The 26,475-nt window shown below is 35.0% G+C and overlaps 2 protein-coding genes and 1 pseudogene across 2 annotated transcripts; 2 read left to right on the plus strand and 1 right to left on the minus strand.

Annotated features, from left to right (window-relative positions):
• Positions 1 to 478: 478 nt before the first annotated feature.
• Positions 479 to 3,112, minus strand: LOC107914292 (pentatricopeptide repeat-containing protein At1g11290, chloroplastic). Its single transcript, XM_016843163.2, has one exon. The coding sequence runs from the start codon at positions 3,058 to 3,060 to the stop codon at positions 955 to 957; it is 2,106 nt and encodes a 701-aa protein (XP_016698652.2). The 5' UTR covers positions 3,061 to 3,112; the 3' UTR covers positions 479 to 954.
• Positions 3,113 to 4,687: 1,575 nt separating this feature from the next.
• On the plus strand, positions 4,688 to 8,719 carry LOC107915217 (putative ALA-interacting subunit 2; annotated as a pseudogene).
• Positions 8,720 to 15,055: 6,336 nt separating this feature from the next.
• Positions 15,056 to 20,951, plus strand: LOC107914571 (putative ALA-interacting subunit 2). The gene is made up of 9 exons (XM_016843511.2): positions 15,056 to 15,267; positions 15,896 to 16,003; positions 16,750 to 16,811; positions 16,954 to 17,027; positions 17,098 to 17,214; positions 17,644 to 17,714; positions 17,999 to 18,296; positions 18,566 to 18,855; positions 19,040 to 20,951. The coding sequence occupies exons 3-9, from the start codon at positions 16,808 to 16,810 to the stop codon at positions 19,044 to 19,046; spliced, it is 861 nt and encodes a 286-aa protein (XP_016699000.2). The 5' UTR covers positions 15,056 to 15,267; positions 15,896 to 16,003; positions 16,750 to 16,807; the 3' UTR covers positions 19,047 to 20,951.
• The last annotated feature ends 5,524 nt before the right edge of the window (positions 20,952 to 26,475 follow it).

Genomic DNA, 26,475 nt, shown 5'->3' on the forward strand with positions numbered 1-26,475 from the left:
TTTATGTTCTTTTGACTCTTTTTTTTCATTCTCTTATGCTTTTCCCTCTCTTTGATTGATCTACCCAATTTAAATGATTCAAAAAAAATAAAAGTATAGGGACTAGTTTTAACAGATAGAGAAGGGAGGAAAATAGAGGGAGAAGGAGAAGGAGAAGAGAATGAAAAATAAAGAAAAAAATAAGAAAATTTAAAGAACATAAAAGAAAAAAAAAGAGCTCAAAATGAAAAAAATATATGGACCAATTTTATAGTTTAAATTAATTTAACGTGCCACATTAACTTACCGTTATACCCTTAATGACAATTAAGGCTCAGTGACTAAAATGTTACAACATGATAATATAAGTGACTAAAACGTAATATTTCAAATATAAGCGACTAAAATGTAACCTGAGACAAATAATACAGGTGAGTGGTTCTCAGGATTGAAGCGGTTACCCCATGCTGTCAGGTTAAACCAATATAGAAACTTAACAAGTACACAATTCAACCCCCTTTAGATCTATATGTAGAATCCTCAGAATGTTGGCATGATAAAATCTGGAAGAAGTTGGTACTTATACAGGCAATAAAGAAATAAATCAATGCCAAAACTAGTACTGAAAGTACTAATAGAAAAAAGACAAACGCATGTGATGCTAAACACTTTTAGAAGAGCTTCAGGCATGCTCATTTTAGTTCTATGAAATGGTTCGCTGCCACAGATGTTTGATATTTGGAGCAGCATCAATCACGGCAAGTCACATCCTAAATATTTCTAGTTGGCTTGCAAACAGAATAATCTGTTATCTTAGGTAGCTCAAAACAGAAGGTGCCACAAATGCGAGCTGATGAGTTGAGCTGCTTACTGCATCATCTTCTTCATTGTATCTGGCCTGTTTTAGCAGTATCTTCAATGTAATAAAGGTTAATCACTTTCTATTGTCAATTCCCTGGTGAACGAAATAAGCACTTAGGATACTTTCTCTGCAGTCTGCTCCTTGGCCTCCTTGATTGAAAACTCTAGGATTCCAAGTAAAGCATATATGTCATTTGCTTTTGGATGAGATTTATCAGCAACACGAAACTCGTGTACGTGTCCATTTATTTGTAGCCAACTACAGCCAGGGGTCTTCTTTAAACCTTTCTCTTTAAGAAGTCTCCTCATTTTAGCAAATTTATCCCACTTTCTAGCAGCCGCATATATGTTCGAGAGTAAAACATAATTTCCAGCATTTTCTGGTTCCATTGTTAATAGTTTCTCAGCAGCAGACTCCGCAAATTTGGTTTGGGAATGCAACTTACAGGCACTCAACAATGGCCCCCACACTCGAGTATCTGGCTTGAATGGCATTTCTTTAACAACTTCTCTAGCTTCATTGATATGTCCTGCTCGCCCTAGCAAATCTACCATGCAGGCATAGTGTTCTTGGCTGGGTTGGCAACCATAGATTTCTCTCATCTCCTTAAAAACCGCTCGACCTTCTTTAACAAGGCCTGAATTGACACAAGCAGTCAACAAGCCAAGAAAAGTAACTTGATCCAATTTCAGATTCAACGGCTTCATCTGGTTATACAACTCAAAACATTCTGACCAGTTCCCATGCTTGGCATATGCACTGATCATTGAGTTCCAAGTTATGACATCCTTACCATCAATTTTTTCTTCGTCAAAAAGCTTTCTAGCAAAAACTATGCATCCACATTTTGCGTAACTGATAAGAAGTGCAGAATTAACAGATGACAGCAAATTCAGACTGAACTTCAAAGAGAATCCATGAAGGCATTTCACTTGTTCAAGTGCTCCTATATTCACACATGCAGGCAAGATGTTGATAACTGTAATGAAATCTGCTTTAATGCCATCTGTTTTCATCCTGGAGAAAAGAGAAAGAGCATCAAGATTCTGATCATGGTTTACATATCCTTTGATTATTGAGCTCCATGAAACCACAGTCTTGTTTGTTAGATTGTCAAAAATCTTACGCGCATAAATTAAACAATCACATTCGCAGTACATATCAATAAGAGAATTGTGAACAGACACTTGATAGTCCAAACCATTTCTTGTCACATAAGCATGCATTTGTTTGCCCCACTCAATAGATTTCAACTGCCTGATAGAGGAAATAGTAGGAATAGCAGTAAACATATCAGCTTTAATCCCAAAATTTGCCATGCACCTCAAATTCTCTAGTGATTCCTTTGGTTTTCCATTTTGAGAATATGCAGATACCATTATATTCCACACAACAAGGTCCTTCTCCAGCATAGTTTCAAATAACAATCTTGCATTTGTCAGACTACCTAGTTTTGAATACATTGACAACAAAGCAGTCCTCACAGACAAATCATTACTTAAACCACTAACTAGAACCCAACAATGAACAGCTTTTCCTATACCCAATGAACCTAAATCAACACTTGTCCTCAATAAATTAATAATAGAGGCCACATTACCACTTTGAGAAGCTTCAGCAATCAAATCTTTCCAATAACCCAAATCCTTAACAGGCTTTTCATCAACCACCTTATGCTCAAACTCACCCAATCCCCAATAAAACTCCACCAAAGCATCACCAACAACCTCAAATGAATCAAAACCCAATTTTGCCAACTGCCCATGAACCATTTTCCCATAATCAGCTTCTGACAAACAAGAACAAGCTCTTATAACTAAAGGGTAAGACTTCTCATCAGGGCAGATGGACTTTTTTACCACCATGTCCTTGTAAACCAACAGAGTCCTTTTATATTCACCCGAAGTCACTAAATTTCTTAACATCGTGTTGTAAAGGTGTGAACATGGGTTGGTGATGGAATCAAAGAGTTGTAAAGAGAGGTTGAGGAGGCCAAAGTTGGCATAGGAATCGATGAGATGAGAGGAAACTGTTGGGTTCTGGTGGAGGCCATGGAGGATGAACCTTGCGTGGATTTGTGGGAGATGGCGTTGTTCCTTGCATAGGTTTAACAGAGAGGAGAAGATTCTGCTGAAAAGCCTTGTTTGGGTGGCCAGAAAGTGTGGAAATTGGAGAGGGAAAGAGCTAAGAAAATGTCTTGATCGTTGAGCAGAAAGCATCTTTAACTACAGAGCATTTGGCGGCTATATGGCCATCTTATTAACATAAGATAAGATTATTTAGAATATTATTTAAAATCAAAATCCTTTTTTTTTTTCGAAAATTTCAAAAGCTACTCTTTAAGTTTTCTAAACTAAATGGAACTAACAAATAATGGAAGAATATTGAAAAAGGAAATGAAACTTGACCAAAATCCTTTATTTATTTATGTTTTTGGTTGCTTGGTAGTGTCGCTTTCCCACGTGAATGTTGTAAAACACATTGTCTCCTTCATTTTGTTGAATCAAAAGATTCCAGTTCAATCTTCCTTCCTTGTATTCAAGCTCATTCTTTTTAGCTTATCGAGATTGCCGCCAGTTCTCTCAAGTTGACTCTTTCGGTGCGAGTTTTTTTTTCTATTTTCCTGTTTGGTTAACGAGAAAATGGGAGGGAAAGGAATGTGAAAACAAGTTAATGTTTTTTTTTTTTTTTTTTTTTTGAAATTGGATTTTTACTTGGCTCTTGCACAAATTAGTGGTGCAAAAGAATTTCTACTGAAAAAGGTTAATGTAATTTATAAGATGATTTTTTTCTATATTTATTCATTTATCCTTTTAGGATGGAGATTTAGATTGAGGGTTGCCGAAGTTATTATAGATACTACCATTTATAACTTTATGCTCTGTTTGGTTGCTTAGAAATTGCAGAATAAGAGATATTAGTTAAGAAGCTAAGCTAAGATTAATGTCTATTCAAGTTCAATTGGAGCAGCACTTATGAGTTTGTGATCTAGGAATAGAAAGAAAATGGAAAGATTGCAAGTGAAATGAATTATCTTTTATTATAGTGGAGATTCAATGCTGAGTTTTAAGTAAAAGTGCATATATAACACATAGAAAGGGTTGTGATTTACTGCTTTTTTTGTTGTGTTGTTAAATAGGAAATGCAACTTTAGAGGTTGCTGGAAAGATTGCGGTAGTAGAACATCACCGTGGAGATTTGGAAATGACGGACACTGATAGAGGAAGATCCCGAGACAGGGAATCAGGTTTCATGTCTGTACTCTTAACTCTTGTTTTCCTTTGGCTTTTAGTCTTATTTAAATCATACATACATACATACACGGATCCTTATGTGCTATCACCTAGATGGATGCGGAGGGATGAAATCCCATGCCTGCCTATCTTTCATTTATGCGTTTGAGCTCCAAGTACATGTGAAGTCATATAAACATACAGAACTGATACAAAATACTAGTCTATTGTGTCTTTACGTATGTCTACTACCTGCATTGTTAGCATTTGTCTGTGAATATTTGCAAGCAAAGGTAAGCAAATGTGTTCATCCATGTGGCTGTCTCTGCACTTGCACTAGTGGCTCCCCTTCTATGCATGTAAACTTGAGTCTTTTCTTCTTGGGGATTTGTGGCAGTGAGAGCAGCAGGTGGATGATGGTGTATTCTTTGAATTGTTCCTCCATAATCATCATTAAACTAAAAATTATAATTATATGAAGTGGTAGCAAAGCTGTCTACAATCATCTTCTATTTTCTTATTTAGGATTAATTTCTTTTTTGGTTTCTGGTGACTTGCTATTTAGTCCACTAAGCAATCAAGATTGCCTTATTAATATTTTGTTGACCTTTTTATGGTTGTTTTACAGCTTTTTACCTGTTTACTCAGCAAACCTGTCCTTAGTCCAGCATGGGTGAGAGCATGACAATGACAACATTCTTAGTACCAGAAATTCTCATTCATCTCTAGCCCATATTTTAACTTGCATTTTATGATGTTAACTGTTATTATTTATTAATGCTGATTATTTCCTAACTTTATTTATGTGTTTCATCTTCATTTCTGCAGGTCATTCTGATATTTTTGTTTATAGGTGTCATTTTCATTCCTGTTGGCCTTGTTACTCTGCGAGCTTCTCATAGTGCAATTGCCCATTCTTTAGCTCTTGTAATCTCATGTGGCTATATATTATACTTCTTTTCCAAACATCCATTGATATATTTAGAACATGTGAATAAGCATTTTTGTTTGTTTGGTAGGTTGTTGAAATTGTGAAACGATATGATATAGGATGTGTACCTAAGCCATTTAGAATCAATAAGGTTTCATATATCCAGGATGACTCTATTCCCAAGAACTGTTCTCTTTCCTTCAAGGTGATACATCTTTTCTTCATCAACCATGTCTTCAGTGTGAAAATCTTGCTTCCTTTTAAAGTGTTCAAATATAACTTTAAGTTGGTGTAGTAAGTTCAACGTATAGTTAATACGGAAATGTTTCATATATTTAAATCTTTGTCTAGCAAAGCTATATCTTCATCCATTCTTTCTCTGTGATTACAGTGCTTACATTGCAGTACAGACTATGAGGAATTGAGTGTCTATTTCTAGTTAAAGTGCAAATTTGCATCACGTGGCTTTGAAATTTACTATGAAGTAAAACCAGTTATTATCTGTGGAATTTGAGTTAATTGGAAGGGTAACTGAACTGTTACATAGTATTTCTTTCTATCCTTTTTCCATAATCCTTTGTGAGTCAATTTTATTTTGTGCAATGTCGAGAGAAACATCTATTCAATGCTAGCATAGGTGCATTATTTTTAGTAGAACACAGGTCCTTATTAAGCTGCATATCACTGTTTTTCCGTAACACTTATTTTGCATCGAACATTTCTTTGTAGGTGCCCAAGTACATGAAAGCTCCTATTGACATTTACTATCAGCTTGATAATTATTATCAGAACCACCGATGGTGCGGAGTCTTTCATTTGATGGGTTTAAAGTTTTGGCTTGATCAGCAATGATAAAGTGATCCATTGCCACCAGAGTTTTTAAATGAATTATCAAGTGGCTTGTTGCCTTACTTTTACATTTGGCAGTCTGTTGACCTTAAAATAACTATTCATGGTCGAGGCCTTGCTTACAATATTTCCCTTTTTACCTTAGTTGTTTACTTATTTTTTATTTACATTTGATTCAAATTTCAAAATTTTCTTGGTTTAATCTTCATTGTTTCTTCAGTTTACACTTCACCGGTCTAAACATTTTCCAGGTACATCAAAAGCAGAAGTGATCAGCAACTATTACGTGGACGTAAGTATCATGACACCATTACATGTCATCCTGTAGAGTTCAGCAATGATCAGCATATCCTTCCTTGGGGGTTAATAGCATAGAGTTTATTTAATGATAAATTTACATTTATTAGTGATAGAGAAGAACTCAAGGTCAACAGGAAGAACATTGCCTGGAAGAGTGACTGGGAACACAAATTCGGAAAGAATGTATATCCTTTCAATTTCCAAAATGGTACAGTGATTGGCGGTGGGAAGCTGAAACCAAGAATTCCAGTAAGTATTGTCTCTTTCTAGAGGCTTTCTACTGTCCTTTCTCCGATTCTTTTGTCTAGCAAGAAATTACTTATCCAGTACAACCAACTAGCATATATCTTTCAATAACAAGTTTTCTTCTTTTCATTATGTTAATACAGTCTATTCAGTTTGAATAATGTATTCAGCTAGAGCTTGAGATATGAAATAATCTTTTGGTTTTTGGTTTTCTGCACTTTCTTTTGACGCTGGTGAATGAATGCATTGTAGCTGAGCGATCAGGAGGATCTTATTGTATGGATGCATACATCTGCCCTCCCTAGCTTCCAAAAATTGTATGGGAGAATCGAAATGGATTTAGATGTGGATAATGTTGTAGTGGTCCACCTAATGAACAACTACAACACATTCAGTTTTGGTGGCAAAAAGAAGCTTGTTCTTTCAACGACAAGCTGGTTGGGGGGAAAGAATGACTTCCTTGGTCTTGCATATGTCTTTATCGGTTCTTCTTCGGTAACCGTTGCCGTTTTTATCACACTCCTACATCTACTGTCTCCAAGGTAAAAGCTCAACAAGTGATAAACAAAAACTTCTAATTCTCTACACTTCCATCCAAATACTATTATCTTGCATTCATTTTACTTTTACCAAATGTTAATGTTGAAAATTGGCCAACCATGCTGCTGTTATATTTTTGGTTAAGTGCCTGCTGCTTGTAAACATGCTGCAGCACGTATGCTTGCTGTAACAGCAAGGTTGTTTAGTTACTTTGTTAAGCTACTTGGTTGAAATTGAACTAGGTCGGTATTGTTTTGATGTTTTTAGGTGCTGATTGACATAATCAGCTTGTGTGCAAGTTAAGTTTTACTTGTTTCAAAGTATGATTAGTGGTAGTAGGTAGTATTTGGTGATGTATTTGGCTATAAATGTATTGTTTTTTCTAGTTGAATGAATGAGCAAAATGAGCAATCGGCCATAAGCTCCCTTGCTGCACATTTGTGAGCAAGTAAAAATATTTCTTACATCTTGCTTGATTGTTCTGTGCTCTCTGTTTTCTTCCTTTGCTCCTCCTCATCCCCAACAAATGGTATCATGAGCCCAAGTCTTTGAGGGCTTGTTTTTGCTTCTGCTGCTTGTTAAGAAAGACAAGAAGCTGTTAAAGCCTGTCATCTTTGAGGACTGCTTGTAAAAAAGACAGCAACATCTCACCCCTGTGAGACTCCCAAACAAGCTTGGGATAAGCTGAGGAGGAGTTGATGGAGTATGTGCATGAAGACACTCTACAGCAGGAGGGAGTATGTGCAAGAAGAAACAGGACAGTAATGAACAAAGAAACAAGGCAAGATGTGTTTGAAGGGCAAGTTGTCAACCAAGGCTGTGAAGGAGGAGAAGACTCCATTTGATGAACAAATCTTTGGCACAAAAGACTGGAATAGTCAAGCGTGTAAGTCAGATTTGGTTGAGAATGAAGCCAAGGTTGAAAATGAATTGCTTGAGCAGAGTCAGCTTGAAACAAAGCATCTAAGGACTGCCAAGTTCAAAAAACTTGATGAATGATTGGTATTTGCGGCATGGAGTCCAAGGAAGAGTGTTGAAAATTGGCCAACCATGCTGCTGTTATATTTTTGGTTAAGTGCATGCAGCTTGTAAACATGCTGCAGCACGTATGCTTGCTGTAACAGCAAGGTTGTTTAATTACTTTGTTAAGCTACTTAGTTGAAAATGAACTAAGTTGGTATTGTTTTGATATTTTTAGGTGCTGATTGACATAATCAGCTTGTGTGCAAGTTAAGTTTACTAGTTTCAAAGTATGATTAGTGGTAGTAGGTAGTATTTGGTGATGTATTTGGCTATAAATGTATTGTTTTTTCTAGTTGAATGAATGAGCAAAATGAGCTATCAGCCATAAGCTCCCTTGCTGCACATTTGTGAGCAAGTAAAAATATTTCTTGCATCTTGCTTCATTGTTCTGTGTTCTCTGTTTTCTTCCTTTGCTCCTCCTCATCCCCAACAGTTAATCTACTGCAAATTCCACCCCTGGATATATTCCCTTCTTTTCAAATTTCTGGAAGTGTTGTATGACACATTGCTTTTGTATACTTTTCTGTGCAGGTGTTAGTAGACACAAATTATTTACCGTGGAACTGGAAAAGCCTTTCAGTGTGATTCGCCTGTGATATCAAACCATAATCCAGTAAATCATTTAGGCTATTCCCTTTCTGAATTATTTACAAACAAGCTTGTTATACATGCTAATAGATCAACGAAAGGAATATTTTCAGGACAATGCTATATGTTGTGACAAATGAATGCAAAGTAGATAACTTTCTCTTTGAATAGCTTCCTGTACATTGAATACAATAACGTTAAAAAACCCCTTTTTTTCCCAGTACAAGAGGACACAGGTTAAGTTGACAATGTTCTTATCCAAAAACAGGACTGTGTTTCATTTGTCTGGTTTATTATTATCGTCTTTACTCGTATATAGCCCTTGAAAGAGAAGAGAATCAACCACATTGTCCAAACACGTGCAGTTGTATCCACTGCATGTGCCTCTGTCCGAATTTTTTTGTTTCATTCAGACTGCATTGAAACTTGAAAAGACCGATCAGTATTGTACTGTTTTCCGACCTTTCCAGTCGATGTTTGCTAGGCAAGGCCAAGGCAATGTGGATTGTAGATAGAACAAATTTGTCGACCGTGTGTTGATAGGTGAAATACATTGCTCAATATCTATGAACTCTTAACCATATAATTTTACTTGCAAATTCCATTTTTTTTTTCTTCTTAATCCTTATCCATAAATTATAGGCCTAAATGTGGTTGGTTGGCCTTCACAATCACAGGGGGATGGACCAGTGATCTAATGACGGTAGTAAGGCATCCAGTTGCCTCTTCCTTAGGGAATTTTCCATGTCTTGTCTTATCTGGTCATGATAAGTAATCTTTATGTATATATATATATATTTATATTAACTTTGGTGAGAAAAATCCAATCTATATCTCATGGATTATTAGAAGTGCCAAGTATGAAATGATATATTTCAATCTGTCTCTTGAAAAAATAGAAAAGACTGTTTGCTATAACAAGGGGAAAAAAAACAAGAGTCAACTTTAGAATGTATATTGTTTGCTAACGTGGGTTAACCTCCATCTTTGTGTCTGTTCTGGTCTAAATTATTGCCAACAAACTGCCAGTCTTTTCTGTCTTTCATCTTTCCTTATTTTAAGCACTGTAGCACCCCTTATTCTCCTTCCTCTATAAATCCCTCCTTCGCTCTCCAACCTCGCCAGACCCCCAATTCCTCTATCCTTAACAATATTATCCTTCAACCACCAAAACCCATACTCAAAAACCACTCAAAAACAGCTCTTTTTTTTTCAATAAACTTTTAGAGATGATGAAAGAGATGGGATGCAAGCACAACTGGGGTGCAGTGGCACCTGCACGTCTCGTTTCGACAAGAAAATCTTCAACTTGTCCAATGCTAGAGACCATTGTTGAAGAAGGGTGTGAAAATGAATCAATTTTCACTAAGAAAATCTTCCTTTACCTTCCCGTGGTGTTGTCCACGGTTTTCTATTTCTTGCTATACAAGGAGGTGACGCGTTGTGCATGAGCCTTCTCCAACTCCAATGCGGTTTTATTGCATGAACCTGTGGCTCTAGTTTGCTTTGCTTCACCGAGGCTTTGAAAGATTTAAGAGTTTTGGGCTAATTTCCTGAAGCATGGAAATCAACAAGCAAAAGAGAGAAAAAAAAAATCCAATGCTTAAGGAGAGATCAATGATGAATAAGTTCATAAAGCATTGTAATCTGTGACAATTAGTTGTGTTCGGTCAATGATTTTTGGCAAACCTTCTGTGGAATGTTCCAAATTTTGTAGTTATGTTTTCATTAAACCAATCCAAACGTCTCCTTAGTCTAGTTTTTGAAAGTTTCCGATTTATAATATTTACTTAAAAATTATATTGAATGCCAATAATGGTATCATCACAATTTTTTTTTATGCAAATCCAATTGAAAACTGGGTACCATTTTTGAAATGGTTTAGATAGTTGACTTCTATATAATTTGTTAGCTAGGAGCGAATCTAAAATATTTTTAGAGAATAAAATCGAATTATAAAATTTTTTAGAGATCAAAGATAATTTTATTATATATTAACTTATATTTCATCGTTTTTGAAGGAATTATTTTTTTTGAGGGGTAAAAATGCACTTTTATCATATATAACTTTCTAATTTCATCGTTTATAAAAGAATTAAAATGTGAGTTTTCATTTTTTAGGGCTAAAGCCCTTGCCTGCCCTCTTGTATTTGTCTTTGTTGTTAGTTGCATGTTTCATATACAAAGCTAGTTTAACTCGCTTTGCAAGTTGATTGTTGGACAACTTGACATATTTTGACATTCGACATTCTTTTGACTAAAAAATCTTGTTTTCTTCTATATATCTCTAAGGATTGTAAGCAGCTATTTAATGGATTAGATCATGTTAAATATCAATCAAGTAATGACTTTTTTTTTTTAAAGATTTTATGTGCAGTCATGTTACCTTAAATAGTTCTTATAGAAGCCTATTTCTTAAAGATCTTTGCCTATTTGATTTCTTATTAAAGATTTATTTAAGCACAATTCAAATAAATACTAATTCATACTGATTGAAGAATTGCAAGCCAATAATATTTATTTAACAAATGTTGTTTGTTTCAGTATAGCACTGAGAAAGCACTTATCCATTCATTGTTAGGACCTTGTTCTTAGTGTATAATTTGTATACAAACTGTGTTGATGTGCTACTCGTAGCTAAGCTAATTTCAAAGAATTGCAAGCCAATAATATTTATTTAACTACGTAATCAACTTTTATGTTTATTCTTTCAATTGTTCATCCAATTACCGTGGTGGTTCACCCCATGAGAGGTACGAAGAGCCACTAGAGTGAGGGCAATTCACACCGTGGATGGTGTGAAAATTCACAAAGATCAATGGTTTGAGAGAGTCACTATAACAAATTTACTTATTAGTGGTGCCTAAAATATTGTTATTGCAAATCATATTTATGTTATTATTTATATTTTGTGACACAAAATAGTTGTATTCATTACATTAGGTGTGACAGTAAAAATTAATAGTGACAATGTATAATTTTTCATCATGTATTATTGAGAATATGATGACGATAACTTATAAATCATCTAATAGTTAATATTTAGTGACAACTTGTGGCATTATCAAATTATATAAAAAATCGTCATTAATCATTTATATTGTAGTCAATGATGAAATAACGGAAGCTATATTGTAAGAGTGTTAAAATGACATATTATATCATCATCTAATATAATAAAATCATGACATTAATGATGATAACATGAAACATTACTACTTAATAAGTATTTAGTGAGAGATAATTTTGTCACTAATATATATACTATACATGAGTTCGTCATTTATTATTTTATTATATTATCACTTAATATAATAAAATAATAGCAATCAAATAATTAATATCATTATACATAACATTATCTTTTGTGCATATGTTAAACAATAAAATGGTCACACTCGAGAATTATGAACAAACATTTTATGGTTTAAATCATTTCTCATCACATAAGCATACATTATTTTTACTTGGTAGTAACCTTTATTATACGTATTACATTAAATTAATTTATGTACTATTAAATGGATTAATTTAACCTTTAAATTATTAAAAAATTAAAAAATATAAATTTTAATAAATTTAACAATTAGTATTTTAAAAATGTCATATATCGTGTAAAGCTATCCAATTTGATGTTATATGTAGTGTTAATGTTGTCTTATTTTGAAGATATGACGTTGTTCAATGTGTATAAACAGGGTAGTCCATTCTGTGCATAATGCGGTGATCCGAATAAATATATTAAAATGTTGCTCGAAATTGCATGTTTAATTATTGTCTGAAAATAAATATTAAATTTACTAAGAATAAATATTAAGTTGTTGCTCAGAAGTGCGCAACTAGAAAACTATCGAATTAATGCATTAAATTGTTAATCAAATTATATACTTGGCTATCGTTTGAATCAATATCTTAACGGTTAGAATATGTATTTTTATATCGTTCGAATCTTGTTTATTGTTTCAAGTTGAAATTTACAAAATTTTTGTTTGGAGTTAAAAGTGCAAATAAAAATAAACAAGTTTCAATTTTTTTAAAATAATTAATAGTAACTCTTTTAAAATTTAGCTTTCGTTAATTCCTTTATTAATAGTTTAAGGACTAAAATGGTATGTATAATAGTACGAGGTCCTTCTCTGCCATCTTTTCAAATAACAACCTTGCATCTTCGAGACTACCAAGTTTTGAGTACATTGAAAACAGAGCGGTATTCACAGATAAATCCTTACTTAAATCACTAACTAGAACCCAACAATGAACAGCTTTTCTTGCACTCAATGAATGCAAATCAACACCTGCCCTCAACAAATTAATAATAGAGACCACACTTCCTCTTTGAGAAGCTTCAAAATCAAAATTTTCCAACCCAAATCCTTAACAGGCTTTTCATCAACCACCTTATGATCAAACTCACCACCTCCCCATTAAAACTCCACCAAAGCATCACCAACAACCTCAAATGAACCCAATATTGCCAACTGCACATGAATGATGAAGCATGGACACGGACATATAATACGAGTACGACACGATACGGTGATATAGTAATTTTTAAAAAGTGAGGACATGGGTACTGTAAGATGCAACAATAAAAAAATATTTTTATTATTTATATATATATTTTATGTTAAAATATATTATATTAATAAATACTACATTTTCTAGAAAAAAATATATTTTATTTAACTTGTTTATTTAACAAGAATTTGGATCACACATATATTTACTAATTTATAATTAAAATTAATTTTTAAAAAATATTTTAAATCTAATTTATATGGGTCTCATATATTTTTATTATACTTAATTTCACTATTTTTATATTATTATAATTTGTTTTTACTTTCTTACCCCATTATAAATTTATAACTATATAATACATTAACTATTTTCTTTTTCTTTTTTAAGTAGACACTCACATACCCTTTATTTTCTTCCCCATTTACCCCTTTTTTCCCTTCTCATTTACCGTCCTTACCTTTGCCTCAGTATTTCATTCTCTGCAAAAAAACCCCAGCATCATCATCTTCGTATAAGCGAATCGACTCCAAAGAAGACAGGTATGTTAAAAATCCCATAAATTATCACGATTAAATGTTAAAGTTCTTTTTATCTGTTTACTAAAGTTCTATTCTTGTATATGGGTTTTTTTTCTTCTGTTTCTGATTCAGGCCAAAGTAAAGTCCGGGAGTGTCCTTTTTTGACACGCTTCAAGGTGTGTCTGGTACGTATCCGGCCGTGTCGGCGGCTTGTCCGTGTCGGACACCAGTACGACACTGGTGCGAGTACGAGGGGATTTTCCCCGTGTCGGTGCTTCCTAGCCCATGAACCATTTTCCCGCACTCGGCTTCCGGCTAACAAGAACAAGCTGTTAGAACTAAAGAGAGGCTGAGGAGGCCAACGTTGGCATAGGAATCGATAAGATCAGAGGAAACTGTTGGGTTCTGGTGGAGGTCATGGAGTATGAACCTTGCATGGATTTGTGGAGACTGGAGATGACGTTTCTGGGATAGGTTTAACAGAAGAGGAGAAGATGCTGCCGAAATGCCTTGTTTGGGTGATCAGAATGTGTGGTAATTGGAGAGGGAAAGAACTAAGAAAATATATTGATCATTGAGCGGAAAGCATCTTTAACTACAGAGCATTTGGCGGCTTTATGGCCAGTGGTGCAGGCCCGTGCACGTTAAAATTGAAAATTTTTTATTTAGTTGTTTTAAAATTTTAAGTTAATAAAAATAAAATCACATTCTAACCCCTAAAAATAATAAAAATTTTGATTCCTAACAAAATTTTCTTTACTTCCCCGTGCATAGCAATCTCATTAACATGCTCCTAACACCTTCAATCATATTTTATGTTGCATAGAATATTTTTAAAATCATTTTTTTTTTATTTTTATTTTCACCCTCCCTCCCTTTATTTATAGATAAACTACCTTAGAATTACTAAATTATTAATAAGTCTATATTTTAGTTACTTAACTTAAAAAATTATAAAATGATCATTAAACTATCCGGAAGCTTTTTTTTAAGTCACGGATCTATTCAAAAAAATTTATTTAAGTCACAAGGCAATTAAGTTTTTTTTTCAAAAGTCTTACTAATGAGCTCCAAGTAATAATTTAATGATCAGTACCCATTGACTAGTAAAATAACATATATTAAATCCAATTGATTGATAGCTAGTGTTGAACATAAAAAAATAAAGTTGTGTGAATTTTAATTCACAGATTCATGACGTTTAAAATTGTTTCATGAAAAAAAACTAAATTGTAGAAGAGAAGAGGAAAGATAAGTTTCGATTGGTGTAGAAAGTGTGAACAGATAATGTCATATGGCAATGGTTTTAACAGTCCAATAAGTTAAATAAGAACTTTTGAATAGTTTAGTGATCATTTTGTAAATCTTAAAGTCGAGTGAGCAAAACACAAATTTACTAATAGTTTAATCACCTTGATTATAGTTTAACCTTATTTATATTAGTTTTCGGTTGCTTGGTACTGTCGCTTTTCCCTCGTGAATGTTGTAAAACACAATGTTTGATTGAAAAGATTCCAGTTCCCTCATCAAAGCAATCTTTCACCTTCCGCTTCAATTAAAGAATAATGAAAATTTTCGCTTTAATTTTCGTATAATTCAATCTTCCCTCCTTATTTTCAAGCTCATTCTTTTGGGCTTATCGACATTGCCGCCACTTCTCTCTAGTTGACTCTCTCGGTACGATTTTTCTGTTTTCCTGTTTGGTTAACGAGAAAATGCAAGGGAAAGGAATGTGAAAACAAGTTAATGTTTTTTTTTTTTTTTTACTACTTAGCTCTTGCACAAAACGTTGGTGCAAATGAATTCCTACTAAATAAAGCATAATGTAGTTTAAAAGATGAGTTTTCTTATTTATTCATTTATCCTTTACTGTGGAGTTTTCGATTTTGAGGATTGGTGAAGCTATCTGATTACCAATTGTAACTTTATGCTCCGTTTGGTTGCTTGGAAATTGTCGTATAAGAGATGTTAGATTAGGGGCTAAGATAATATTAATATCTATTTGAGTTTAATTAGAGAAATACTTAAGGGTTGGTGACTTAGGCAAGGAAACTTAAAAAAAGAAGGAAAATAGAATGTGGGAATTAACATTTAATACTGGTATAAGGTATGTGCTCAGAGAAAGGTTGCTACTGAAATGAACAATCAAGATGATGAATGTTGAATATAGTTCAAATTACCTTTTGTCTAATACTGAGTTTTAATGAAAGTGCATATAACGCAATTAGAAACGAGGTTTCTGAATTTTGGTTTGGCTTGTGAAAGGTTCGTGCTTTACTGGTTTTATTGTTTTGATGCCATATAGGAATTCAAACTTCAAAGGTTGCTGGAAGGATTGTGGTAGTAGAGCATCACCGTGGAGATTCGGAAATGACAGACACCGATAGAGGAACACAAAGAGACAGGGATTCAGGTTTTCTGGCTATCTTAACTCTTGTTTTCTTTTTGGTATTTGAAGCTTTTACTTTTAAAATGTGTTGCTTTTGGTTTTATTTAAATCATACATACACACATGCATAGAGAGAGAGAGAGAGAGAGAGATCTGTACTTGCACATGCCTGCCTATCTTTCATTTATCTGCTCAAGCTTCAAGTACATATGAATAAATATAAACATAGCTGATACAAAATACTAGTTCATTTGTTCGTTGCATATATCTACTACCTGCATTGTTAGCAATTGTCTACAAATAGTTGCAAGCAGAAGAAAGAAATGTGACGATCCAAGTGGCCGTCTCTGTATGTGCACTACCGGCTCTCCTCGCATACTTGAGTTTCTTCTTGGGGAGTTGTGGCAGTGAGAGCAGCAGGTGGAATGATGGTGTGTCCTTTGAATTGTTTCTCCATAATTGCCATTAAGCTAAAAATTAGTCATATGCTAGACTATTCGCGGTTGAAGCACATCTGAAATGCGTTATGCATCGATTGTTATGCTAATTGCGGAGGGTTGAATGATATGTAGATGAGAATAAGTCTTGGTCTGCCTTGCATTACAACTTTGACTTCGTATAAGAAGTACTCCATTTTATGAAGTGGTAGCAAAGTTGTCCACAATCATCTTTTTATGGTTGTTTTTCAGCTTTTTACCTGTTTAGTCCACCAAGCAATCAAATCTTTCTCTCATTAATATTTTGTTGGTCTTGTTATGGTTGTTGTGTAGCTTTTTACCTGTTCACTCAGCAGAATCTTCCAGCTTGCAAACCTGTCCTTACTCCAGAATGGGTGAGAGCACGACTACACTCTTTAGCATCCAAAAATTTCCTTAATCTCTGGTTGATATTTTAACTTGCATTTTATGATGTTAACTTTATTAATGTTGATTATTACCTAGCTTTATTTATGGGTTTCATCTTCATTTCTGCAGGTCTTTATGACATTTTGTTTATAGGTTTCATTTTCATTCCTGTTGGCCTTGTTACTCTGCGAGCTTCTCATAGTGTAATTGCCCATTCTTTAGCTCTTGTTATCTCATCTGGCTATATATTATACTTCTTTTCTTGGTTGGTAGGTTGTTGAAATCGTGGAACGATATGATATAGGATGTGTACCTGAGCCATTTAGAATCAATAAGGTTTCATATATCCAGGATGACTCAATTCCCAAGAATTGTTCTCTTTCTTTCAAGGTGATACTTCGTTTCTACATTGACTATACCTTCACCGTGAAAATTGAAAATCTAGCCAAGCTATACCTTCAACCATTCATTCTATGTGATCACAATGCATTATACTGCAGCACAGACTATCATGAATTGAGTGTCTAGTTCCAGGAAAAGTGAAATTTTGTGTCACTGGACTTTGAAATTTACTGGGAACTAAAACCAGTTTATCTGTGGAAGTGGAGTCCGTTGGAAAGGAAGGGAAATTGAACTATTACATAGTATTTCTTTCTGTTCCATATACTTTGTGAGTCGATTTTTTTTTGTGGAATGCTGAGAGAAACATCTAATCAGTGCTAGCATAGGTGCATTATTCTTAGTTGAATACAGGTCGTTATTAAGCTGCATATGACTGCCTTTTTTAACCCTTATTTTGCATCAAACATTTCTTTGTAGGTGCCCAAGTACATGAAAGCTCCAATTTACATTTACTATCAGCTTGATAATTATTATCAGAACCACCGTCGGTGCGAATCTTTCACTTGATGGGTTTAAAGCTTTGGCTTGATCAACATTGATAAATTGATCCATTTCCCTCATATTGTTTAAATGAACTATATAGGGGCTTGTTGCCTTTTACTTTTGACCTTAAAATAACTATTCATGGTTGAGGCCCTGCTTACTATTTTTCCCTTTTTACCTTAGTTGTTTACTTATTTGTTATTTACAAGTTATTCAAATATCAAATTTTTCTTGCTTTAATCTTCATTATTTTTCCTGCTTGCACTTCACTGGTCTAAACATTTGCCAGGTATGTCAAAAGCAGAAGCGACAAGCAACTCTTACACGGACAGAACCAACATGGCATAAGTTCATGTCAACCTGTAGAGGTCAACAATGATCGGCCTATCATTCCTTGTGGGTTAATAGCATGGAGTTTATTTAATGATACATTTACATTTATCCGTAATAGAGCAGAACTGAAGGTCAACAGGAAGAACATTGCCTGGAAGAGTGACCGGGAACACAAATTTGGAAAGAATGTATATCCTTTCAATTTCCAAAATGGTACACTGATTGGTGGTGGGAAGCTGAACCCAAGAATTCCTGTAAGTATTAGCTCTTTCCTGAGACATTCTACTGTGGTCTTGCTGATTCTTTTGTCTAGCCCGAAATTATTTATTCAGTACTTGACATACCTGTTCGAATACAACCAACTAGCAAATATCTTTCAATAACAAGCTTTCTTCTTTTCATTATGTTAATACAGTATTTGGTTTGAGTAAAGTATTCAGCTAGAGCTTGAGATATGAAATAATCTTTTGGCTTTTGGTTTTCTTGCGCTTTCTTTTGATGCCGGTGAATGAATGCATTGTAGCTAAGCGATCAGGAGGATCTTATTGTATGGATGCGTACATCTGCCCTCCCTAGCTTCCGAAAATTGTATGGGAGAATCGAAAAGGATTTAGATGTGGATGATGTTGTAGTGGTCCACCTAATGAACAACTACAACACATACAGTTTTGGTGGTAAAAAGAAGCTAGTTCTTTCAACAACAAGCTGGTTGGGGGGAAAGAATGACTTCCTTGGTCTTGCATATGTCTTTATCGGTTCTTCTTCGGTTACCATTGCCGTTGTTTTCACGCTTCTACATCTACTGTCTCAAAGGTAAAAGCTCAACAAGTAATAAACAAAAACTTCGAATTCTCTACACTTTCATCCAAGTACTATTATCTAGCATTCTTTTTCCTTTTACCAAATGTTAAAGAGCTGCCAATTCGACTCCCTGGACATTCCTTTGTTTTCAGATTTCTGGAAATGTTGTATGACACGTCGCTTTTATAACGTGCAGGCATTAAGAAGACACGTGTTATTTACCATGGAACTGAACAAACCATTCAGGGTGATTCGACTGATGAAATTCCGACTGACATTCTAAACTCCAAAACAGCTAGTGATTTCAAACCATAATCCGGTAAATCATTTAGGCTATTCCCTTTCTGAATTAGTTACAAAGAAGCTTGTTATACATGTTAATAGATCAATAAAAGGAATATTTTCAGGACAGTGCTATATGTTGTGACAAGTGTATGCAAAATAGATAACTCTCTTTGAATCTTCCTTTACATTGAATACAATAACGTTAAAATACCCCTTTTTTTCCGGTAGAAGAGGACTCAGGTTAAGTTGACAATGGCCTTATCCAATAACAAGACTGCGTTTCATTTGTCTGACTTATTATTTTATTATCATCTTTACTTGTATATAGCCCTTGAAAGAGACCAGAATTAACCACATTGTCTAGACACGTGCAGTTGTATACACTGCATTTGCCTCCGTCCGAATTTGTTTGTCTCATTCAGACCTCGTTGAAACTTGATAAGACTTGTCAGTCGTACCGCGTTGAAACTTGAAAAGACTGTTTTATGACTTTTTCGGTCGAAATTTGCTAGGCCAGGCCAAGGCAATGTGGACCGTAGCTAGAACAAATTTGTTGACGGTTTATTGATAGGTAATAATCTTTATAGGCGAAATGCTTTGCTCAATATCTATGAACTCTTAAGTATAAACCATATATTTTTACTTTCAAATTCCATTTTTTATCTTCTTAATCCTTATCCATAAGTTATAGGCCGAAATTTGGTTGATTGGTCTTCACAATCACAGGGGGATGGACCAGTGATCTTATGGCGGAAGTAAGGCATCCAATTGCCTCTTCCATAGGGAATTTTCCATGTCTTGTCTTGTCTGGTCATAATAAGTAATTTTTATATACATTTATATTAACTTTGGTGAGAAAAATCCAATCTGTATCTCGTGATTATTAGAAGTGCCAAGTACGAAATGATATTTTTTCAATGTCTTTTGGAAAATTAGAAAAGACCGTTTGCTATAACAAGAGGAAAAAAACAAGGGTCAACTTTAGAATGTACATGGTTTGCTAACGTGGGTTAATCTCCATCTTTAAACATTGGTGTCTGTTCTGGTCTAAATTATTGCCAACAAACTGCCAGTCTTTTTTTTGCTCGTTGATCTTTCCTTATTTTAAGCACCGTAACACCCCTTAACCCCCTTCCCTATATAATCCATACTTTGATCTCCAAGCTCTCCACACCTCAATTCCTCGAATATCAGTATCCTCTTGAGATCCTTAACAATATTCTCCTTCAACCATCAAAGCCCATAGTCAAAAACAGCTTTTCTTTTTTAATCAAGTTTTATAGATGATGAAAGAGAAGGGATGCAAGCAAAACCGGGGTGCAGTGGCACCTGCACGCCACGTTTCGATAAGAAAATCTTCAACTTATCCGAGGCTAGAGACCATTGTTGAAGAAGAGTGTGAAAATGAGTCAGTTTTCACTAAGAAAATCTTCCTTTACCTTCCCGTGGTGTTGTCCACAGTTTTCTATTTCTTGCTATGAACCTTCTCCAATGCGTATTCGTTGCTTGAAAAATGGAGTTTCAGACCCTGTGCCTCTAATTTGCTTTGCTTCTCTGAGGCTTCGAAAGGTTTAAGAATTTTGAGCTCATTCCTAGAAGCGTTGAAATCGACAAGCAAAAAAGATGAAAAGAATTCAATGAGTATGGAAGGGGAGATATATGATGAATAAGTTCTATAGAGCATTGTAATATGTGAGAATGGGTAGTGTTTGGTCAATGATTTTGGGTAAACTTTCTCTGGAATGTTCCAAATTTGTAAATTATGTTTTCATTTAACCAATACAAATCTCTCATGGTCTCTAGTTTTTTGAGACTTTCTGATTTATAAGCCTTTATTTTTGACATTTTGGCCATTAATAATATTTACTTAAAAGTATATTAAATGCCAATAATAGTTTTGTTCCACAATTTTGGTACAAATTAGGATTGAATCAAGTTTCACTCTAGTTTATTGAATGCTAATATTGGTTTCATATCTTGGATGTGTTTTATATTAATTAAATTTATTTTTAATTTTTTTAATTAATTCTATCTCTACACTACAGTGCTCTCAATTAAACTTGTTTATGGGTATAGGCCTGAAGGTTTATCCGAAATTTGAGAAGGTTTGGATAAAAATATTAGACTTGAAAAATGGGTTTGAGCAAACAAATTAGACCTGTTTAAAATATGGGTTGGGAAGTTCGAGCCCAATCCGGCCTGACCCGTTTTTAAGTTTATATTATTTTATTATATAATTTAGAACACATTAAAAAAATAAACATATATTGAATATATAATACTACTCTAATATAAACAATAAAATAAATATATATTTTAAAAATAATATGAGTGGGCCTAAAATAGGCTTGAGTTAATCTTTTGTAAATATAGACAAAAGTTGACAAAATTTTAAGCCCATATTTCAGGCCAGATGGGGTTTGAATAAGTATAAAGTATGTTAATATTATGCTTAAGCTTAGACCATGAACACCTCTACTCTCAACCCAACTTCGTTCATTTTACACATTTAATACAATTAATTTTGTATATAAAAAACCCATGTTAACAGCCATGGTAAAAGCAGTGACTAATCCATTTGGGTAGGACGGTTGCAACGTTTAATTTACTGCTAATTAGCTTTATTAAACTGGGAATTAACAAAGGAACAGATGGTCCAATCATCTAAAAATAAACCTTAAACAGCTAAAGAAAAGTTTAAAACTGAAGCACAAACGGTGTCTATTAAACAAATCAAAACAAATAGGTTTAGTTATATCTACATTCAATTTTTAATTTTAAGAATTTGTCTCTAAACTCGTTTGATTTACAATTGAAGTCCAATTGATAAGATTATTGTTGATACAATAATACAATAACGAGAAAATATGGAGGAAAAAGTAGTGGTTGTGGATGTCGGTTCACTGTGTTGAGATAGAAAGCTGTAGGTTATAGAGAGTTAAGGTGAAGAGATCTACTAAAGTTGAGAGTTGAAGATAAGTTGAAAGAATGTAAATTTAGTATATTAGAAGAATTGATCATTTCTTCCTCGTTCCTAAATGTTGCGCGGAAGCGTGTGAAAGAGTAAAATTATTGTACTGAAAAATCACACTAAGTTCAATTCCCAGGAAAGAGAGGTGGATCACGAGGATCGCTTACATACCAGATCTTTCCTAGCCAGAATATCCCTCTATCGTAATTTAATAGCACAATAAATCACTACAATGACACTTGCAAAATATGCAGAACAAAAATAAAGAACACTAGAATTTTAACGAGGTTCGGCAAATTTTGCCTACGTCCTCGGGCACTACCAAATATATTTCACTCCAAAAATACAAGTGAAAGTTTACAAATAGGGAGAGAGAATAATTGCCTTAAGTAGAGAATGGCAAGTGTGGGATGAAGAAAGTAAGAAATGGTTAGGCCTATTTATAGTTGAGGTTTAAGGATCAACTTGCAATGTCCCTATACAAATAGGGACCAAAATTGCAATTATCCCATGCCAACTAATCTTACTTTCTACTTTCGGTGCCTTTCGGTGCCAACTTTCTACCACTATTCATCTTTGAAAAGTCAAAGATTGTAGGTATCCAATAATCTCCACCTTGAAGATTTGATTAGGATAATCTTATCTTCACACAATTCTTTCTACCTTTGACAACAATACTTGATAGTGCCTTCTTCAACTGTTAAACTTGTAGGATATTGATCAAGTTCAAACAATGTTCGAACTTGGTTGTTGTTACCACCTTGGTCATCATATCTGCGGGATTATCTGCAGTCTTGATCTTCTGAAGACAAATTTTCCCCTCTTCAATAATTTCCCGCACAAAATGGAATCGTACGTCGATATGTTTTGTACGTGCATGATAGACTTGATTCTTTGCTAAATGAATAGCACTTTGACTATCACAATACACATTAATATGCTCCTGAACCAACCCCAAGGTTTTAGCCATACCTTGTAACCAAATAGCCTCCTTTACAGCCTCTGTTACAGCCATGTATTCGGCTTCTGTGGTTGACAATGCAACTGTAGACTGTAGTGTAGACTTCCAACTTATTGGTCCTCCAGCAAGTGTAAACACATAACCGGTGGTTGATCTTCGCTTGTCCAAATCACCGGCATAATCAGAATCAACGTACCCAATAACACATTTACCAAGTGTATTATCCTGCTTGAACAGTAATCCAACATCCACGGTCTTCTGAATATACCGTAGAATCCATTTCACAGCTTGCCAATGTCCTTTTCCAGGATTATGCATATACCTGCTCACTATACTAACTGCCTGTGAAATGTCGGGTCTTGTACACACCATTGCATACATCAAGCTACCCACTGCATTAGAATACGGAACTTGCAACATGTATTCTCGTTCCGTATTCGTCGAAGGAGATAGTTGTGCAGAAAGCTTGAAATGAGAAGCCAACGGGGTACTTACAGGTTTGGTCTGCTCGTTCATGCCAAACTGCTGTAGTACTTTCTTCAAATACTGCTTCTGAGACAAGCTAACTCTGCCATGAGCTCTATCTCTACATATTTCCATGCCGAGAATCTTTTTAGCTTCTCCTAGATCTTTCATCTCAAACTCGAGATTGAGTTGAGTCTTCAATCTTTCAATCTCAACTTTGCTCTTAGATGCTATTAGCATATCATCAACATATAAGAGCAAGTATATGAAAGTTCCTTCTTGTAGCTTCTGAAAATACACGCAATGATCAAATTTACTTCTTGTGTACCTTTGCCCTTTCATGAACTGATCAAATCGCTTGTACCACTGCCTCGGAGATTGCTTCAATCCATAAAGCGACTTTGTCAGTTTGCAAACCCAATTTTCTTTTCCAGCAACCTTGAATCCATCTGGCTGAGTCATATAGATTTCCTCTTCCAAATCACCGTGTAAAAACGCGGTCTTCACATCAAGCTGAACTAGTTCAAGATCATATTGCGCAACCAAGGCTAGCAAAATCCGAATAGACGAATGCTTCACAACTGGAGAAAACACTTCATTGTAGTCTATTCCTTCTTTCTGAGCGTAACCCTTTGCTACCAATCTAGCCTTGTATCGAATTTCATTTTTACCAGGAAATCCTTCCTTCTTTGCATATACCCATTTGCATCCAATTTCCTTCTTTCCCTTGGGCAGTCTCACCAACTCCCAAGTCCTATTTTTATGAAGAGACTGCATTTCTTCATTCATAGCTTGCTTCCACTTTACACCATCAGAGTTACTTATTGCTTCTGTGTAAGTGGAAGGAACATCATCATCTGCAATTGGAAGTGCATAGGCCACCATATTGTCAAAGCGAGCAGGCTTACGAATCTCTCTTCTTGGCCTCCTATATGCAATTGAATCTTGTTGCTGTAGAAGTTCTTGGGTCGAAACTTCTTCATCATTTGTTCTTTCAATATTAGCTGGATCATCATTAACCTTTTCAAACTCCACCTGCTGCAAAGTACTACTGGTTTTGTCATCCTTTTGTGAATCCTCGTTCTTCATCATGGTTGATTCATCAAAAGTTACATCTCTACTGAAAACAATCTTCCTTGTATCAGGACACCAGAGACGGTATCCTTTTACACCACCAGTTATACCCATGAATAATGCTTTCTTTGCTCTTGGGTCTAACTTAGATTCTTTTACATGATAATATGCAGTGGAACCAAAAACATGTAAAGAATCATAATCAGTAGCAGGTTTACCAGTCCACATCTCCATAGGAGTTTTTCCATTTATTGCAGCTGATGGCAATCGGTTAATTAGATGGCACGCATATGTAACTGCCTCAGCCCAAAATTCCTTGCCCAATCCAGCATTGGACAACATACATCGAACTTTCTCCAGTATAGTCCGATTCATGCGTTCTGCCACCCCATTCTGCTGTGGTGTATCTCGAACAGTGAAGTGTCGCACAATGCCCTCATCTTGACATACTTGTAGAAATGGATCATTTTTGTACTCAGTACCATTATCTGATCGAAGTCGTTTGACCTTTCGACCTGTCTGAGTCTCCACCATCTTCTTCCACTTCAGAAATGCATCCAAAACTTCATTTTTTCTTTTCATTAGATACACCCATACTTTTCTTGAATAATCATCAAGAAAAGTGACAAAATAGTGCATACCTCCCAAAGAAGCCACTTTGGTAGGTCCCCACACATCACTGTGAACATAGTCCAGAATTCCTTTCGTATTGTGAATTGCTGAACCAAATTTTACCCTCGTCTGCTTGCCCAGAACACAATGTTCACAGAATTCCAATTTGCAAGAATTTGCACCTTTCAACAAGCCTTGCTTCGCCAAAGTCTGCAAAGCTTTTTCACCAGCATGTCCCAATCGTCTATGCCATAACCTGGTAGCCTCTGAATCTGCATCTTTCGCAGAAGCTGTTGATGTTGATCCAATAACTGTACTTCCATTTAAATAGTACAAGTTATTTCTTCTAGTGCCTTTCATCACCGTCAATACCCCAGCTACTACCTTTAGTAATCCATCTCTCAAAGTGATTGTGAGCCCTTTAGATTCTAGGGCCCCTAATGAGATGAGATTTTTCTTCAAGCTGGGTACATAGCGAACATCTGTCAGAACTTGGATTGAGCCGTCATGGTTCTTCAATTTGATTGTACCTACACCCATTGTCTTACAGGCACTATCATTGCCCATAAAAACAACTCCACCTTCTAGTTCTTCAAGACTAGAAAACCAGTCCTTATTAGGACACATATGGTAAGTACATCCCGAATCCAATATCCACTCATTCGTTTGACATGCCATTGCCATGCCAACCAAGCTAAAGTCTGACTCCTCATCATGATCCGCTACACATGCATTAGAAATAGACTTGCCCTTTTGTAACTTAGGACAATTCTTTTTCCAATGCCCTTTCTCACGACAAAAGGCACATTCATCTTTGGCGGGTCTCCCTTTGGACTTACCCCTTCTACCAGGTTTGCTGCTGTGTGAACGACCTCTTACTGTTAAGACTTCTGCAGTTGTATCTCTGTGATCTCTTTTATCTTTCTTTCGAGTCTCAGATCTATACAACGCACTACAGACTGCATCAAATGTGATTGAATCTTTCCCATGAAGCAATGTGGTGGTAAGATGATCATATTCATCAGGAAGGGAATTCAACAACAATAATGCCTTGTTTTCATCTTCAAATTTCTCATCCAAATTTAGCAAGTCTGCTAAAATTTTATTGAATGAGTTCACATGGTCATTCATCGACATACCGGGTGCATACGTGAACCGAAAAAGTTTCTTTTTCATATAAAGCCTATTTTCAAGACTTTTCGTTAGAAACTTTTCTTCCAATGTATCCCACAGCTTCTTCGCTGATGTCTCCCTCATGACGGAG

This window comes from Gossypium hirsutum, chromosome D10 (assembly GCF_007990345.1).
Source record: "Gossypium hirsutum isolate 1008001.06 chromosome D10, Gossypium_hirsutum_v2.1, whole genome shotgun sequence".
NCBI classification, from domain to species: Eukaryota; Viridiplantae; Streptophyta; class Magnoliopsida; order Malvales; family Malvaceae; genus Gossypium; species Gossypium hirsutum.

Bases quoted from the DNA above. Each gene is read 5' to 3' on its own strand.
- LOC107914292 (XM_016843163.2), bottom strand. From the start codon at position 3,060: ATGCTTTCTGCTCAACGATCAAGACATTTTCTTAGCTCTTTCCCTCTC.
- LOC107914571 (XM_016843511.2), top strand. The intron at 17,028-17,097 runs GTAATTGCCCAT...CTTGGTTGGTAG, and splicing joins CTCTGCGAGCTTCTCATAGT to GTTGTTGAAATCGTGGAACG. The intron at 18,297-18,565 runs GTAAGTATTAGC...AATGCATTGTAG, and splicing joins AGCTGAACCCAAGAATTCCT to CTAAGCGATCAGGAGGATCT.